General features: G+C 56.7%; 1 protein-coding gene and 2 long non-coding RNA genes across 4 annotated transcripts in view; all 3 read right to left on the bottom strand.

Annotated features, from left to right (window-relative positions):
- LOC140651661 (uncharacterized) overlaps window positions 1-8,280 on the bottom strand; it is a 30,206-nt gene extending 21,926 nt beyond the window's left edge. Inside the window, exon 1 of the long non-coding RNA XR_012042470.1 lies at window positions 7,738-8,280. This is a non-coding gene — a long non-coding RNA (uncharacterized lncRNA). The remainder of the gene's footprint in view (window positions 1-7,737) is intronic.
- A 1,175-nt stretch (window positions 8,281-9,455) lies between these two features.
- Window positions 9,456-12,626, bottom strand: LOC140651885 (uncharacterized). Of its 2 annotated transcripts, XR_012042567.1 has the most exons (3): window positions 12,429-12,626; window positions 11,228-11,416; window positions 9,456-10,545 (listed from the first exon to the last, which is right to left on the bottom strand). It is a non-coding gene; the product is annotated as an uncharacterized lncRNA (long non-coding RNA). The 2 variants fall into 2 exon arrangements; XR_012042566.1 differs by lacking the exon at window positions 12,429-12,626 and having other exon boundaries at window positions 11,228-12,112.
- A 1,671-nt stretch (window positions 12,627-14,297) lies between these two features.
- On the bottom strand, window positions 14,298-16,669 carry HAND2 (heart and neural crest derivatives expressed 2). The gene is made up of 2 exons (XM_072861980.1): window positions 16,084-16,669; window positions 14,298-15,009 (listed from the first exon to the last, which is right to left on the bottom strand). Exons 1-2 carry the CDS (start codon window positions 16,636-16,638, stop codon window positions 14,911-14,913), a joined length of 654 nt encoding a protein of 217 aa, XP_072718081.1. The 5' UTR covers window positions 16,639-16,669; the 3' UTR covers window positions 14,298-14,910.
- Between the last annotated feature and the right edge of the window lie 357 nt (window positions 16,670-17,026).

Below are 17,026 nucleotides of genomic sequence, written 5' to 3'. Positions count from 1 at the left end.
GCTGGTCCCACCGTCACTGTCACCCACGGTCTCCCGTCCGCTCTGCTTTTCCTCCTCCGGTCCCCGTCTCTCCAGCCAAACAATAGCTACATTTGTGGCTAGAATTTTTTCCCTCTGATTAAACCCAGGCCAACCAATGGCAGCCAGAACGAAACAAAACGCACAGAGTAACATTTCGATCATAAACGGGGGTTAACAGCTTAAAAAGAAAAAAAAAAAAGGGGGGGGGGAGACAAAAAGGCTGCCTTCCACCGAAACGTGTCAGTGAGTCATTGCGATACAGGAATCCGTGGAGGAGGCGGCTGAGGGGGAGACAGGGGAAGGGGAAATCAGGGAAGCAGCAAGCCCGGTTTCTCCCGTGCCTTCCCGAGCTGCAGACAAACCGGACGCCTCCCCGGCATCTCCCTGCCAGGGTGAGGTCTCTGTAATTTACGACACGCGAGTTGTTACGGTATTTGCCGCTGCTCGGAGGGGGCTGCCCGGGGCGCAGGCACATGCAAGCGATTAGGGGAGCGGGGGGCTCCCGCCGGCCCGGCCGGGGGGGGCCGCTGCAGCGCGGATCCCCGGCGGGGCGGCTGGGCCTCCCCCCGGCCCGCCCCGGGGAGGCAGCTCCGCTCCCGGCTGGGGATCGCCCCCCGGCCGGAGTTAGACCCCTCCCAGCATCTGCAGAGAGCAAACCGTCTTCAAACTTTGGCTCTGCACAATTCCCCCACCACCAGCTTTTTTTTTCCCCTCTCGATTTCTGGAGAGAAATCCGCCCCCAGGCAGCGGGATGCCGTTGTTCGCACGCTGGCCGCACGGTTAGCGGTGCTGGCCCGGGGTAACCAGGGCGCCCGGCGGAGACCGGCCCCAGGCCCCCGCCGCTGCCCGCCCCAGGCAGGAGCGACGGGGCGGGCGGGCAGGAGCCGCGGGCGCGTCCCCCGGAGCCGGGATAACTCCCGGTTGAAGGCGGCCAGGAAGCGTCCAGCCCTCACAGAAAGCTGACGCGATCCCTCGCTGTTTTCGCAATCGTTTTAACACGCTGGCAGCGACGAAAGAAAGAAAAGCGGCGGGGAGGGAAGAGCAGCGCCCTGCCGAGCTGCCCGCTCCCGGCGGGCCGGGTCTGCAGAGGGTTTGCCGGTGACAAACCCTGCGGGCTGATGCCGCAAGCCCTCCTTCCCGGGAGCGGCGACCGCCCCGTCCCCCGGGGCGCCCGGGGCACCGGCAGCTCCGCCGCGGTGGGGCTGGGGGAGAGGAGCGCCCTCGCCGCTGCCCCACACCTCCGCAACTGACAGCGCTTCGGTTATTAAACCCTTTTGCTTTTTTTCCTTTCTCCTCAAGGGTTTTTTTAACTCGTAAAATGTTGCTCTGGCTTGGAACTTGTCATAACAGGAGCCTGCTTTATTTATTGGGTTATTTATTTATTTTACGCGCAACAGCAATATCCCGAACACAGGGCGTTTGAAAGAAGGAGTTTTCAAAACCAAGAAAGAAAGGGACGGGGGCGGGGGGGGGGGGGATGAGAGGGCACGAGAGAGAGAGAGAGAGAAAGAGGGAGAGGGGGGGAGAGAGAGAACCATAGAAAGAACGACAGAAAGAGAGAAAGAATGATAGGAAGGAAGGAAGAAAGGAAGGAAGAAAAGAAGGAAGGAAGAAAGGAAGGAAGAAAGGAAGAAAGAAAGGAAGAAAGGAAGAAAGGAAGAAAGGAAGAAAGGAAGAAAGAAAGAAAGGAAGAAAGAAAGGAAGAAAGAAAGAAAGGAAGAAAGGAAGAAAGGAAGAAAGGAAGAAAGGAAGAAAGGAAGAAAGGAAGAAAGGAAGAAAGGAAGAAAGAAAGGAAGAAAGAAAGGAAGAAAGAAAGGAAGAAAGAAAGGAAGAAAGAAAGAAAGGAAGAAAGGAAGAAAGAAAGGAAGAAAGAAAGGAAGAAAGAAAGGAAGAAAGAAAGGAAGAAAGAAAGGAAGAAAGGAAGAAAGGAAGAAAGAAAGAAAGGAAGAAAGAAAGAAAGGAAGAAAGGAAGAAAGAAAGAAAGAAAGAAAGGAAGAAAGGAAGAAAGGAAGAAAGGAAGGAAGAAAGGAAGAAAGGAAGAAAGGAAGAAAGGAAGAAAGGAAGAAAGGAAGAAAGGAAGAAAGGAAGAAAGGAAGAAAGAAAGAAAGAAAGAAAGAAAGAAAGAAAGAAAGAAAGAAAGAAAGAAAGAAAGAAAGAAAGAAAAAGAAAGAAAGAAAGCACACATGCCAGCCCTTCAAAATTAAAACAAGAAGCCCCGAAGTATTCTTTTTGGTATTACTATTATTTAACATTTAAAATTCCGGGAACTTCAAACAAACTTTTTGCAGGGAAAAGAAAGAGAAAAGAACTATTTTCTGGAAACCATTTGTTCACGACTCGAACTGTGCCATTTTGGCTTAGAAACAAAACTCGAGACGCCCAAGCCTGCCCCCCCTCCCCCCGGCACATATCTTTTCAGCGCACTATTTTAAAATAAATATCCTTACGAGCCTTTCCAGAATGCCTCCTTGTTATGAATTGATAGGATACAACATACCCCAGCTGTGTGCCTGGAAGTTGGGATTTAGTCCTTTCAATACCAGCACAACATCTGCAGGGAAAACAATTACGGCGGCTTCGCCCCCCGCCCTTGGGCGCTGCCGGCGGGGGCTGGGGCCGGGCAGCGCCGTCCCTGCGCCCGGGGGATGTGCGGGGGCTCCGGGCACCGGGCACCGGCCGCGGTCCCGGGGGTCGGGGCCGCCCGGCCGAGCAGCAGGCAGGCGCTCCGCGGGCTGGGTGCAGATAACCCGGGAAAGGAGCCCCCAAGTAGTCTGTGCTGCGGCGAAAGGGAAAATGACATTTTTTTCCTGACTCTCCCTGCAAGCCCTTTTAATTTTACCACGCTTTTCGTCCCGCTGCTCAGCAAGTAAAAATAAACCCAAGCCAATTCAGCGAACTAGTCTCCACAGAATTTAATAAAATAGCGAAAAGCCTGCCAGAGCTCTGCTCGGAGGTGACCGGCTTGGGAAACACGGGGCGAATCCGACACCTTTTTCGTCCCAACCAAAGACTAATTCAACCTCGAGGATATTTCCGTAGGGCGCTTGCTTAGTAAAGCTTTCCTGTAGCTATTTTGTCTGAGAATAGTGTTTATCGTTTTTAAAAATGCAGAAAGCATTTGCAGTGTGATCTCCTGTTCTGAGGCTTACAACAGGTGTCAGAGCTCTCGTCGGGAGGAGTTATATATATGTATGTCTCTATATACGTACAATTAAATAAAAAGACCACTTTGTCTATTTTAAACCATATGTGTGCAAAAGAAATAACAGAGAAACGTTAAAGTTTTAAACACCTCCTGTGCTCATACAGCTTGGACTCGCTCCGAGTATAGTATATGACCTTATCATGTTTCAATCTCTCTTTTCTTGTCGCTTTTAGTGAGACGTTGCAGTAGGAACTATCGCTGCCCGTCTTTAATAAGCTGTACTTTTTAAACCTTAGGTTAGCGTACGTCTTCTTAGGGCTGGACAAAATACCTTTGTTTTCAAAATTAAGAAAGACGCGCGAGTAATGGCATTGCGAATGACGTAATAAACTTAACGGTATTGACATCTGGTACGACGATCGGCCATCAGAAATAAAAAGTATGACTAAGCACATGCTTGAGGTGATTTACCTGTAGAAAATGAGTTACAGTTAGTTTATGTGCCTCCTCGCCTCTGTGTATCCAGCGTGATATTCCCTTCCCTTCCCTCCGCCAAGGCGGGGGGGGAAATAAAGAATCTCCGAGCTCCTTGTCCGGCAGGGAACATCACTTCTAACAGCTCTTTTACAGAGCGGGAGCCAGCGACCAAAAAACCCTGAGGACCGAACCCCTAACCCAAGGCGATGCACAGGTCCCTTAGCCATGCCTCAACATATACGTACGTGCCCAAATACTCCTATAGCTAGCGCCTGACGCACCAGCGGCGTGTCACTCTGGGTCATGGAGAGGGGGTGCGCATACAGCCCTCACCGGTCTGCTTATTTTAGGTTGCTGGTTGGTTTAGGGAAGCTCCAGAAAGTTTAGAAAATGTGACTGAGGTTATTTTTCCCCTTCTGGTCTCTGCAGGCGCCCGCCGCGCCAGGCACCGGCTGGGCAGAGTAAAGGGGGTCCGAGGCGGGCGGACCCGGGCTCCCCAGCCCCCGCCTGCCTCCGCCGGGGGATGCGCGGGAGATGCGCGGGCCGCCCGCGGAGCTCCCGCCGGGGCGCAGCCCGGCACCCCCGCCCGGCCGCGGAGCGCAGGGAGGGGGCACACCCCCGCCTGCGGAAACCTGCCCTCCAACCCAGCCCACGGCTTGTCTCTCCTCCCTGTCCCCCACCGGAGTCAAGCCCGAGCCGGTTTCCTAAAGGCGAACTGCCTGCTTCAGAGCCCTTTAAAGCTCCCAGCCCGACCCCAGGATACAGCGCACAGGAGGATGCTGCGCGGCTGCGGGAAGGATGCCAGGGTAGCCCCGAGGCGGGGTCTGGGGAGGATTTAAGGAGGGGAGCAATGAAATACTGGCAGTACTGGCAGTACTGGCAGCCTGCAGCGCACTGCAGTGCCCACGGCAAGGCGGGCTCCGGCGGGGACCGGGGCTCCCAGACCCCGGGGTGCAGCCCCGCACACGCCCCGGCCAGCGCGGCCGCGGAGCTCCAGCAGCGGCGGACCGCTTTTTTGCTTCTTCGTTTTTCTATTTTTCTCCAGAAAGTGCCGAATTCACACTCAGAAAATGGCAGAAGGGGAACGAGCGGTTGCCCTGCCCCCGCGCCCTCCCTGCCTGCCTCCCTCCCTCCCTCCGGCCGCAGGAGCTCCCCGAGCCTGCCTGCCTCTCCCGGAGGATGGATGTGCTTCGTGCCCCTACCGCGCATGGAAACCCAGGCCATCCTGCGAACGACATGTTGCCTAAATAAAGATAAAACGTGCTATACATCACAGGCTTTCCCGGTTATTCTCAATGACTTGTCGATTCCTTCCCCCCTCCCCACCCCTCCGGCACACGTGCAATGATAGAAAATGGTTTTAAATGACGAGGGGTCACGTAGAGCCATCCTGATCGTTTAGTAAAAATAACAGAGCTATTATAGAGCCGAAGGAAGGAGCCGGGGAGTCCATCCACACATGCTTCAATATTGTGTCTCGGCTGAACACACACACAGGCGCACATATATATATATACATGCAGCCGGGTCGTCCCATGTGAGCCCCCTCAGCACCCTCTCATGAGGCCGTGAATGCGCCCACAGATGATGGTGCGCGCCCATGTGTGCCGGGGAGGGGGGGGACGCGGAGGGGCGGCTTGTGTATCTTCGGGATGGAAATGCACGTAAACACTTTTATGAGAGCTCGGGAGACAGCATTTGCTCACTAACCTACACTTTTTTTTTTTTCATCTCTATTGCCGAAAACTGGAAATAATTAAATTCTTTAAGGGTTTACTTTTGAAACCATGGCTGGAGTAAACTATGATTCAGGTGTAAATAATTACCAAAGTCATGAAAGCAGCAACTGCTACATGTGGTTTATTCATTGCTTTTTTTTTAATCGTTTGATCATTTTAATCCTTAACTGTTCGCCAAATTCACATATTTGTAATTTGCTAAACTTTACCATCTCTACCAGGATAGGGATGTTCTACATTAGATTCCAGAGCCGCCCTGCCGGCCCCGGTGGAGGAGCCTGGCTGGAGCGAACTGGATGCTCTTCAAGGAGGGGTAACGCTATTACCCCGGTATTTGGAAAAGCTTTCCATATCAGATTAGAGACATTAGAACTGAATAAAAGATGCTTCCCCTTTCATAAACGCTACCAGACCTACTCGATTTTAGACTCCGGAGAAGAAATGGGTTATTCAAGAAAAGAAATTGTTTAAACACAATAGATCCATGCCCAAATGAAAGCATTCCCTGGGGCAAGACAAGCAGGATTTGGCCCGAGAGCATGAAAATAGAAGTATCCATTAAGGGAAAGCCTTGGAGAAAGAGGAGAAATGTGGACATATAATATACACCATATAAACAAAAGCCCAGGATTGATTTCATCCCCGTTTTCTTCAGCCTGCATCTACTTCTTTTTTCTTTTGCCTACACTGCAATTTCAACCCATTTGTCTCTTCAGAAAGCCATGGTGGCTTTTTAGGCAGAGAAATGAACTTTTTTTCTTGCGTGTGCCCTCTTTTAAAATCTTTTTGCATAGTAAGACACCACTTGAACATGTTCTGGTGTTGTAAAAGTGTTTTTTATCAGGCTGTAAATTACTGCCCCTCTGACAGAGCAGCCGGAAATGTAAATCACACCGTAGAGCTAAAGTTATGAAAAAGTTTGTTCCCTTTTCTGCGTCCCAGGAAGATCTGGGGCTGCTGGATTGGGAAGGGAAGGGGGAGGCTTGTTTACTATTTTCCTGCTCCACCAAACTGTTGGCTCCACGGTGCCTGGGACTTTGATGAGAAAGAATGGACAATGTGCAGAGTCCCTTCCTATGACACCCAGGCCACCGCCACTTGGGAGGTCCTTTGGCCTAATGCAACCACAGCTAACTGCTCCCAACAGGAGGCTCTGTGGATCAGGCAGGGTCACAATTATACTTCTGCTAAAGGCAAGAGCTTTTTTTTAAAAAAAAAAAAAAGGAGAGAGAAAAAGAGAGAGAGAGGGAAGGGGGCTGGGCGAGCGGTTGAATTAAAGCCTTTCAATTCATCTGGGGAAGGAAAGACCGAGAGCGGGGTTAGCAGGACCCGTTTCCGAGAGGCATGAGCAAAATCAGGTTGTTTCCATCCAGAGGAAAGTGAGGGGGATGAGGTCCGGGGCGCTGCGCACGGGGGGCACCCCCGACCCCAGGCTGTCCCGCCAAATCGCCCGTCGGGAGCAGCAGGCCTCCCCCGCCGCCGTGCTGGGGGTTTTTGGGGGCTCATCCGCTGGCGGGAGACCTCGCTGGTGCCGGAGGGATGGCATCTGCCTTGCTCCGCTGAGGCGGGGAGGAGAGGGCACCGCAGCCAGGGCCCGCAACAAGCCCTTAAGCATCACCCGCTTGCGCGGAGGGGGAGAAGGGCTCCGGGAGGGGACACCCCACCCCTTGGCCTCTGATTTCGGCACTCGGGGGTGGCGAATATTTTGCGGGGGTGGGGGGGAAGGACGGGAGGTTTGATACACGTTGTATGTCTCGAAGAGGGGGTCGAGTTTCGCGGCGCTGTTAAACCCCGTGCTTCTTGCCGTTTACTTGCAGCGGTGAGGAAAAGACGGGGGGGGCGGGGAAGACGGGGGCTCCCGACCTCCGCCGCTTCCCGGGGCGGCGGCCGCCGGTGCCGGTGATGGAAGCGGCGCCCTGGGGCCCGCAGCCGGCCCGTCCTCCCCGCTCTCGGCGGCCCGGCCGCCCAGCGCCCGCCGGCTGTCCTTCCCCTCCTCCGCCCGCTCTCCCTCCTGTCCCCGCTCTCCCTTAAAAGCCCCCGAAATCACCCCCTCTCCGTTACCCGCCCCGGGAGCCCGAGCCCCGCCGGGCCGGGGTCTTTGGGCGGACCCGGCTCCCGGTTGCTGCCTCCTGCCGCAGTCGGCGGGGCAGCGCGGGGGGTCCCACCCCGTACCTCGACACCCTCCGTCTTGCCTGGGGCAGGGGGACCCCTCATTTGCCGCCCAACTCCGGGTAACCTCCCCCGGTCACCCCCGCCAGGCAGCGAGACCCGACCGAGGGAGGGGGGACGGGCTCCGGGGACCACCCCAGCCCCGGCAGCCGGCCCCGGCCCCGCTCGCCGCCGCCCCCCGCTTACCTGGACGAGGGTCCCCGTGCTTGGCGGCGTGCTCGCAGCGGGTCGGGGGCGAGAGGGGAGGCCTGGGCCCCGCGCGTGGGGAAGGGCCCGGTCATGGCCCCCCCCGCACCCCGGAGAGATCCGGCGGGAGGAAGAGAGAGGGAGGGGGAGAGGGAAAGCCTTTTTTTTTCCCCCCTTTCTCTCCTCGTTTGAGCCGAAGTGACCCGCAGTATCTGGAGAAGGTTTTTGAAGACGTTTGGGAGGGAGGGAGAGAGTTTTCTGCTGAGAAACTCAATCTGCCATACAGTAGCGGCTGCATCTGGGATCTGTCACCGCTGACAGCACCACAGGGCACAGACATGATCTTCCGCACAACACTGCAACTCCCCAAAATACCCTCCTCGCTCCCAAGGTGTCTGCCGGGTTGCATCGCGCTCCTTCGCCAAAAGGGGGAAAGCAACCTGAATCCCCGGCAAACAAACACACCGAGGGGAAGGCGAGAGAGCGCAATCCCCCCCCTTCCCCTCCGCAATGTTAGACGCACGGCGGCGAGGAAGCAGGGCGAGAGGCGATGTCATGCTCGGATGGCGCAAAGGCCATAAATGTAAGCGCCAGCGCCGCGAGATTCCCGAGAATGACTTTAATGAATAATTTCGGAGACAGTTATGGCTTTAGGTAATTACTGTGCAGCTCTATGAAAACCAGATTTGGGAGAGAGGCAGTCAAGGCCGGGCCATGCGCCTCGGCTCGGCCCTGCCGGCCCGCCCCGGTCCCCCCCCCCGCGTCGCTGCCCGACCCCCGGGCCTCCCCCGACCCCCGCACCCGCCCAGCTGCCGGGGTCCTCCTTCGGGCAGGGCTCCCAGCAAACCTGCGGAGGCTTGGGGCTTGGTTTGGGGGGGGGGGGGAGCTAATATTATTATTATTATTTTTAATCTTCTCTTCCGCCTATTTTCTGGCAGGACATTTCATTGTCTTTTAGGCCAGTTTTAGAAAACTGCTATGGGTTTGCTTGCGTATTTAGCTTTTTTAAAAGTTCATTATACGCAGCTGTTTCAGCCTATAGCCACATATGGCATGCAAATAGAGACCCCTATAGGAGAATCGTCCTCTCTATTATCCCCACATGTTTGTTCAATATACGTGGCCGGGAAAACGACTCTACTGCTATACATTAAAACATAATTTTACATTTTTCTCCCGAGTACTTTGGGCAGCGCAGGGGCTCGTTCCTGCTTTGAACAGCCTGCAGGGTTAGCAAATACAGGCTCCGAGAGGCGGGCGCGCTGACCTCCATTGTTTCGCTAACGCTTTGCCGCGGTTCCCCCAGCCCGGCTCCCGGCCGCGGCCGTACCTACCCCCCCGGGGCTGCGGACCCCTGCGCCTTCCCCAGCCGAGCCCGGGAGGCGGTGGCAGCCTCAGGGCCAGGGGCTCCCCGGGGAGAGGTGCCGGGCCGACAGGCTCAGCCCTGCCGAAGAGCCGCCAGCAGTCAGAGCTCCCTCCTCAAGTCCAGCGATGGGGTTTGCTGGGTTTTTTTTTCTGTTCGGGTTTGTTTCACGGGGTTATTTTTTTTTTTCTCCTCTACTTTTACTTTCTTTTTTCTCCACTTTTTCCCCCCGCCCGAGCCCTGGGGTTGGTGGCCGTGGTGGGAAGCCGAGCGCACAGCATACCGTTTGCACTGATTCAGAAAGGAAATGTTCCTTTTCCTTTCGAGATTACAGATAGACAGAGCGGACCGTTGCGGTATCTTAGGGGGTTTCTTTTATTTTATTCTGCTGGAACAAAGAAGTGGAAGCGTATTTTTAATTTATTTTTAGGGTCACGCGGGGCGTATTTTACCCCGAGAATGTAATCCTTCAGACAAATAGTCTAGCATTATATCTTTCCTCTGGAGACGAGATCAACTGCTTTCTCATCCACCCCCCCCTTCCTGGTAGTAGCACTGATTGCAGCGTACAGCTGGACAAGTGTCAGCCGTCCAAAACTTTGAGAACAGCCGGCGGAGGCTCAAGTTGTATTTATTCTATTATTATTTTTTATCTCCTTGGGGCGCGGGGGGAGAAGAGTGGTACGATACATACAAAATCGTAAAGTAAAGAGTTTGTGGAAATAAGTGTGGCAAACGTGGTCTTGGGTCCCGCCGAGCCAGAGCTGCCACGCTGCACGTTCGGCGTTACCGTCGGCCAGCCCTAGCGCTCAATTAGAGGCGATTCATTAGGATTTAATAGCAGGTGCAAAGCCATCTCCCCGCCAGCAGCAGGGCCGCTCGGGGAGGGAATCCTCTTGTTTTACAGCGGCCTCCAGCTCTCCCGGCTCGCTGTAAACCCGACTACCGCTTTGGACAGCGGGGCGTCAGCGCGCCTGCGACTGCCCGCACGTAAGCGCTGCACTTTGCTTGGCTAATTTCTCCCTGCCAAGACATAAGGTGGAAATCTGCCTGGCTCCATATTTATTTTGGAAGACATCGCTGTGAGCGAATGCGCCGGGAGAAATCGGGCTGAGATAAAGCAAGCGCTGGGCCGGGGGCTGGGCAGGCAAGAGGGGCGGGGGGGGGGGGAATGCACCGCTTTTGCTTTCTCAAAGTCCCAAACAGACAAACAAACGAACAACCTCGGCGGCAAACTCCAGAAGAGCCGGAGCCTCCGGGGGCTCAAAAGCGAGCTGTGCCGAGGAGCCCCGGGGCGGGAGCGCCGCGTCCCGCTGCACCCGCATCCCAGCTGGCGGCAGCGGCCGGGGCTGGAGCTTGGAAAGCGCCGCCGTGATTACACCCAAGTGGAGAGCAGGATGGCTCCTAGCCGTCTGATCTGACGTCAACATGTCTCTAGCTCCTCGCTGCAAGATAGAGGGAGCAGAGCCGGGGGAGGGAGGGCTCTAATCATTCCCAGATGTCTCTAATAGCAGATATAAAGACTTATATAGTGTCTGAGAATAAATTTGTAATCAATGCTCTACAATCGGATCATCAAAGCAACGACATTTCTAGAGGAAAATGGGGAGGGGGGGAGCTGGGGAAGAGGGAGACACACACCACGCTGGTTTGGAAGGGGGAGAGGGGGGTACAGGGATTCCCAGAGAGGCGCTGGCCCCGCGCATCGCCCGGCTTTGCTAGAATTTATGTGAATATGTAATTCAGATAACAACTCTGCTTTAATCTCCGTTGTACGGGACGAGCTGGAACAGTTGAACAGTAATTGGCCAATTAGAAATAGAAAAGATGGGAGCCCGTTTGCAAAGGCACATACTTCAAGGCCCGAAAAAAAAACCAAAATCCCAAATTAAAAATATATAAAACATTGATAAGCCCCTCGTTACAGCAGAGGGGATTATGTCTGCAGGCGTGCGGAATGCGTTTCCTTCCCATCGCTACTTGGAGGTTTCTTCTGGGTGTATTTGTGAGTCGCTGGGCGAGTACGTGTGAAAAAGGAGGATTACGGGTAGGTTTCCAAGCGCAAAAGGAGGATATTTTGCTTAGAGGTTTTATAATTAACCTTCTCCCCCCCTCCTCCCCGCCCACCTTTCAAGCTCACGTTGTCTCCATGGCATCCCCTGGCCGTGTTTATATCCTTACAGTTGCCCGCGGATGTCTCGGCGCTTGTTCTAGGGGTGTCTGCGGCTTGGCCGGGGAGGCCCCGTTACACCTCTTTGACAACGATAGCAAATTAGCACTAATCATTGCAATAGTCTTTTGACGCACAGAAGGCTCCTGGGAACGAGGAGGTGAAAAAAACTCCACAACACAAAGCAAAACGAATAAAAAAAGGCCCACCACAGTTTATCTTCCTCGCCTGCAGGAATGCGTGCGTACCATGCACGTCCGATAGCAACGAGGGCACGTAAAACAACCCCCAAAAAAGCAGGGGCAGGGCTGGGGGTCCCGCCCGTTGCAGAGAGCCCCCCGACATCCCAGTACCGCCAACGGCTGCCTGGGCTCGTTGCAGCGCCGGGCCGGCCCCTCGCTGCCTCCCCGCTCCCCAAAACCCTGACGAGCCCTAAAAAACCGCGCTGCTATCTGCCTGAACCGGGCGTCCGCGGGGCCCCGGGGGGACAGGCCGCCACCGGGGAGGTCTTCGCCTCCCTGCGGGGGAGCGGCCGCGGCACTGCGGGCGTGCAGCCGGGCCCGCACCCCGGGGAGCCGAGGGGACGCTTCCTGGGAGGGCCGGGGAGGCGGGACGCCAGCCGGGGGAGTTTTGTTGCTGTTTCTCTTCGAGGGGAAGAAAAAATATTAAAACGTTGTTTTCTCTTGAGGCAGAACAGAGAGCCTCACTCCCGCAGCCATGAAACTGGCGAGAGAGCCTCACTCCCCCAGCCAAGGCGACCGGCTAAAATACGAGTAAATTGGGGCCATGAGCCCGGCTGCGGGGACACGGCTTCAACGACCCCCCTGCACTCCACCGGCCCCCCTGCCCTCCTCTCTTTCTTCTTCCCCCCACCCGCACAGCGCAGAGAGATGCTGCAGAGGCGGACAGGCTGCCATGCCTCCTCCTGCGTGCCTTTCACCTCTGAAAAAGCTCCCCAAAATGCTTTGGCCCCCAGGAATTACCGGGCAGGCCGCCGGGGCGGCGATGCCCCCGGGTGCGGGCAGGGTGCGGGCGCAGCGCTCCGCTGTTATCAGGCCTCGGCTCGCTGGCGGAGAGCTGGGGCCAGGGCACTGACATCCCCATCTACCATCAATTTACCTTCTGCTTCCCCATTTAGCTTTTAACGTCAAAACCTACATTTTTGTCGGCTCCGGCCTGTCTAGGGCTGCGGGAATGACTGCTCCTGAGAAAACGGCAAGATCCTCATTAGCGAGCAATTAAGAGATGGTCCTTAGCGGATCCAGAGGAGCTCCCGCTTCTGAGAAATTAACGTTTCAAAAATGGAAAATTGTTGATGGGCAAATCTCGGAGAGGCGATTCTCCAGGCGGCGGGGCCGGGGGGCGGCGGGCGGGTCCGCACCCCCGCCCCATCGGGGCGCGGAGCCGCCCGCCGCCCCCCGGCCCTGCCGCGCATCCCCCGTGGGAGCTGCAACCCGGTGACTCGGTCAAGGGAAGAGACAGCATCTGCAGGGATGCTGCCCGGGACGTGCCGCACTGCAGCCCTCACAGCCATCCTTCGCCCCCCCCCTTTTTTTTTGGCGTGCCGTAAACAGAAAAAAAAAGAGATTTGGGCAGGGGGGGAGTGCGAGATGCTCCAGTTTATCAGCTGGGCAACTAACAGGCAAGGAAAAGCAAACATGGGGGGGGGGGGGAGATTCTTCTCTCCAAGTGTTATAAACAAAGGCAAGTGTCTGTAAACACAGACCCACGCCGGAGCGCAGAGCCGGGCTGCCTGACCCGACGGGAGGGAGGGCACATCACTTCTGTCTGGTTGTTGTAACCCCGCAACCTCCCCACTGTCAGCAGGGGCGGCGAAACGGCGCAGGGGCTCCCTTATCTTTTTATGGGCAATTGCACATCTACCTACGCTTAGCGCCGGGTCTCGTCGGGAGCCACTTCCTTAGGCGCGGCGGCAGGGGAAGGCAGGCAGGTATGCAGCCCTGGACCTGGAGAGAGAGCCAGCTTGGTTTAAGTCGAGATGATTTAAGCAAGGGTTTAAAATACGAACCCGAATTTTATTATGGAAAAGGTGGAAAACCTTGCGCTTAACCGGGAATTGCCAAAAATACCTGGAGCAGCTTCTTTATGTAAAAAGCTTTAATTTTTCTCCTTGCCTGCCTACGATAGAGAGGAATGCCACGCATCTCCCAGCGCTGAATGTCTGCAGCTCGCCCCGGCACCGGGGAGCAGAAAAGCCACCGGCCTGGCACCGGGAGCCTTGTAAAGGAGCCGGCAGACGGGGCTAGAGGTAACTGCGCAGATACAAGGGAAGAGAGATCATACTGATGATGGTACTAAAAGCAGATGAACGTACGAAAAAGAGCCAGAGCACGGGCTGCTGCAGTTTGCAGTCAGAAAAAAGGTTAAAAAAAAGAAGTAATGCTCGCTGTGGCGGACTGGAAACGTGCAACGCAGGAGAGTTTTGGGAGCCACAAAGTTAATATCAAGTCCACCGTAGCTCATTGTAAATCTTACATATCGCCCCCCGCCCGCAAATCCCTCGCCTTGTTGGCTCTTTCTTCCCTGACGTAAAATTACCTGCTACATAATCACCCCGAGCAAAGCCCTCCGGCCTCCCTCGCCTGCCCCCGGCTCCCCTCCGGGAAGCCGCTCCCGCGGGGCCGCCCGCCGCCCGGCCCCGCTCCGGGCTCGGCTCCCGCCGGCGCCCGGCCCCGGCGGCCAGAAAACCGCGCGTCTCTGCCGTTTCTGCTCGCCCGGGGTTTGCACCCTTGTCCGTTTCCCGTCAGCAGTAGGTCTCCTGCATGGAGAACACCACCACAAGGAATTCCTATTCAGCTGAACTGCCGGTTTCTGTTCAACACTCACGGGGCTGGCGAGATCCCTCCCTCTACCCCTCCTTTCACTCAGTCACTTGTTTAAAAATAAACTTAGGAGCCATCTTTATAATTTAGTTTACTTCCGAATATTTTAAATATTATGAAAAAAAGCCATAAACAACGCTGTTATTCAAAACATTTTGAGGTATAAAACATAAAAAGATTTGGGTTTTCTTTTTTCCTTTTTCTTTTTTTTTTTTTTTTTGGTTTTGTAAAAAACACACACAGTGGTTTATTGAGTACTTACAACGTTTACACCTTCAATATTAATTAGATTCCACTTTTTCCCTTACGGACGGAAGTGCACATAACCAATAACTGTTGAAAACACCTTCAAATACTGAACGACCACAACAAAATTACAACACTAAATACCGAGTCAACCGAAACATTGGTGCAACTGCTTCTGTTGAAATATAACTTTATAATCCCATGAATATTTATATCCAAAAGGCCAAGTATTAAAGATACACTTCACATACACACTAATGCCAGGGAGGGATTTTTTTTTTCTTTTTTCCTTTTCTATGGTTCTGTTTTCCCCGTGTGTTTTATACAGAGCAAATAACATTCACGAAACTATTAGAGACATTACCCCTTACCAAGCTGGAGTTTCCTCTTCATATATGGAATGCTTTTTCCCTCTCCTTCAAATATCCACATGTGGGGGGGTTGGGGGAGAAATTGCACATAAATAAACTGGACGATTCCAAATACAAAGAGTCCTCAGAGGAGAGCTCGCTACCGAGACTAAGAGGACGGCTCCTCCAGTCCTGCCGTGCTCACTGCTTGAGCTCCAAAGCCCAGACATGCTGCGGCCAGCCAGTCCTCCCTTTGGTTTTCTTATCGTTGCTGCTAACTGTGCTTTTCAAGATTTCGTTCTGGGGAGACAGGATGCGGAGGGAGAGAAAGAGAGAGAGAGAAAAGAAGGGGGAGAGGAGAAAAAAAGGTTAGAGAGATTCCTCCCCTTTCTAGGTCGCCTCTGCCCTGCCCTCAGAGGGAAAGCTGCGCCGAGACGCGGGCTCCTGACGAGGCCTCCGGGCTGCAGGGGACAAAGCGGGACGGCCTCCGCGGGGCCTCGCTCGGGCCAAGCCGCCCCCGTGGGAGCGGCCCCGCGTTCTGCGCGGCCGCCCGCGCTCTCGGGCCGAGGCCGAGCCCTGCCCCGCGCCACCACCGCTGCCCTCCCGCGGCGGGCCCCGGGCCCCGGAGGCACGGCGGGCGGGCTGGCGGCTGCGCGGAGACGGGGATTACGGGAAGGTCCGCGCTACCCCTCCCCGCCCGGGCCGCGGGAAGGACCTGGGCGCAGGCACGGGCCGTGGCCGGACATCGGGCCTGCGGCCACCGGCATCTGCGAGAACACCGCCCGAGCGTGCCGCAGGGCCTGCCCGAAATCGGGCTGCGCCGCCTCGTCGAGGCCGACTCTTCCCGTGGAAGCCAAAAACGTTCGAGCGCGGAGCGCAGGGGCAGGAGGAGAGCCCCGCGCCGCGAGGCCAGGGCTTGCCGCGGGTTTCAAGCCGGGCTGGGCGCAGCAGGTAACGGCGCCTCCAGCCTTTTATTCGAGAGCGCGGAGGCTTGTCGCTGGCGGGACCGCGCTTTGGGATCCGGGACAAGCCCGAGCCCGGGAACGGACCCCCCGGGGGCCCAACTGTCGCGGCGTGTCCCCCGCGGCTGCGCGCGGCCGCCGGGCCGGATCCGGGCGCTCTGCGAGAGCCGGGGGCCGCCCGGGGCTGTGCCCTGTGCCGCCCTCGGCCCGCAGGTACGTCCAGGGACGGGCGGGACCGAGGTGTCCCCCACGGACATTACCCGGCGACCCGACCCAGCCGAGCGCCGGGTGCGCGGGGACGGGGCGCCGGCGGGCGGCCGGGCAGCCCCCTCTCCGCGGCCCCCCCGCCCCGTCGCGTCGCGTCCCGTCCCGTCTCGTCCCTTCCCGACCCGTCCCGTCCCGGAGCACTGACCAGCTCTTTCTTCCTCTTCTCCTCCTTCACGTCTGTCTTCTTGATCTCTGCCTTGAAGGCCTCCGCCTCCCCGTTCTGGTCATCCTTCGCCAGCAGGTCCATGAGGTAGGCGATGTAGCTGGTGGCCAGGCGGAGGGTTTTGATCTTGGAGAGCTTGGTGTCGGCGGGCACGTTGGGGATGCACTCCCGCAGCTCCGCGAAGGCGCTGTTGATGCTCTGAGTCCTGCGCCGCTCCTTGCGGTTCGCCGTGCCCCTGCGCTTCACCGGCCGGGGCCCCCCGAGCCCGGGCGGGCCGTTCCCGGGCGGCACCCCCCCGTAATGGGAGTGGTCCATGCCCGGCGCCCCGTTGGCGTACTCGGGGCTGTAGGACAGAGCCATGCTGTAGTCGGGGGGGGACATCTCCGGGTGGCTGCTGATGAGCCAGCCGTGGAAGTAGGGGTTCTCCTCGTGGCCGCAGCGGGTGGCGGCGGCGGCGGCGGCAGCGGCGGCGGCGGCGAAAGGGTAGCCCTCATGGTGCACCACCGGGTGGTGGGGGAAGCCGCCCACTAGACTCATCCCCGCTCCCTAGCGCACCCCACCCCGCCCCCCCGGGCCCCGAGACAAAGGTTTCCCCTCCCCGCCCCCCACCCCCCGCCGCACCGGCGGGAGATGCTCCCCGCCGCTCACCCCTCAGCACTGCCCCGCTGCCCGCTGCCTCTCCATAGGGCGCTGCTGCAGAGTCCCCGCGGGTGCCCGAGCGATCCCCCCTCCCCAGGCGCCGCCGCCGCCGCTCATGCGTTGTGCCTCCACCTCCTCCTCCTCCTCCTCGCCCGGGGCCGGGTCTTCGAGGAAGCGCGCACAGGAGAAAAAAAAAAAAAAAAAAAAAAAAAGCTACGGAGAGAAGTCGACCAAAACAAAATGGCTTGGCTTCCCAGCCCGGGGTCTTCCTGGCCTCTTGCTTCCC

The sequence above is a fragment of the Ciconia boyciana genome, chromosome 5, assembly GCF_034638445.1.
Source record: "Ciconia boyciana chromosome 5, ASM3463844v1, whole genome shotgun sequence".
NCBI classification, from domain to species: Eukaryota; Metazoa; Chordata; class Aves; order Ciconiiformes; family Ciconiidae; genus Ciconia; species Ciconia boyciana.
This window is presented reverse-complemented; position numbering and strand designations above follow the sequence as displayed.

What these genes read in the sequence shown, in the direction of transcription:
- HAND2 (XM_072861980.1), bottom strand. Translation starts at nt 16,638, where the DNA reads ATGAGTCTAGTGGGCGGCTTCCCCCACCACCCGGTGGTGCACCATGAG. An exon ending in AGAAGAGGAAGAAAGAGCTG is followed by an intron (nt 15,010 to 16,083) that starts GTCAGTGCTCCG and finishes CTGTCTCCCCAG; the next exon opens with AACGAAATCTTGAAAAGCAC.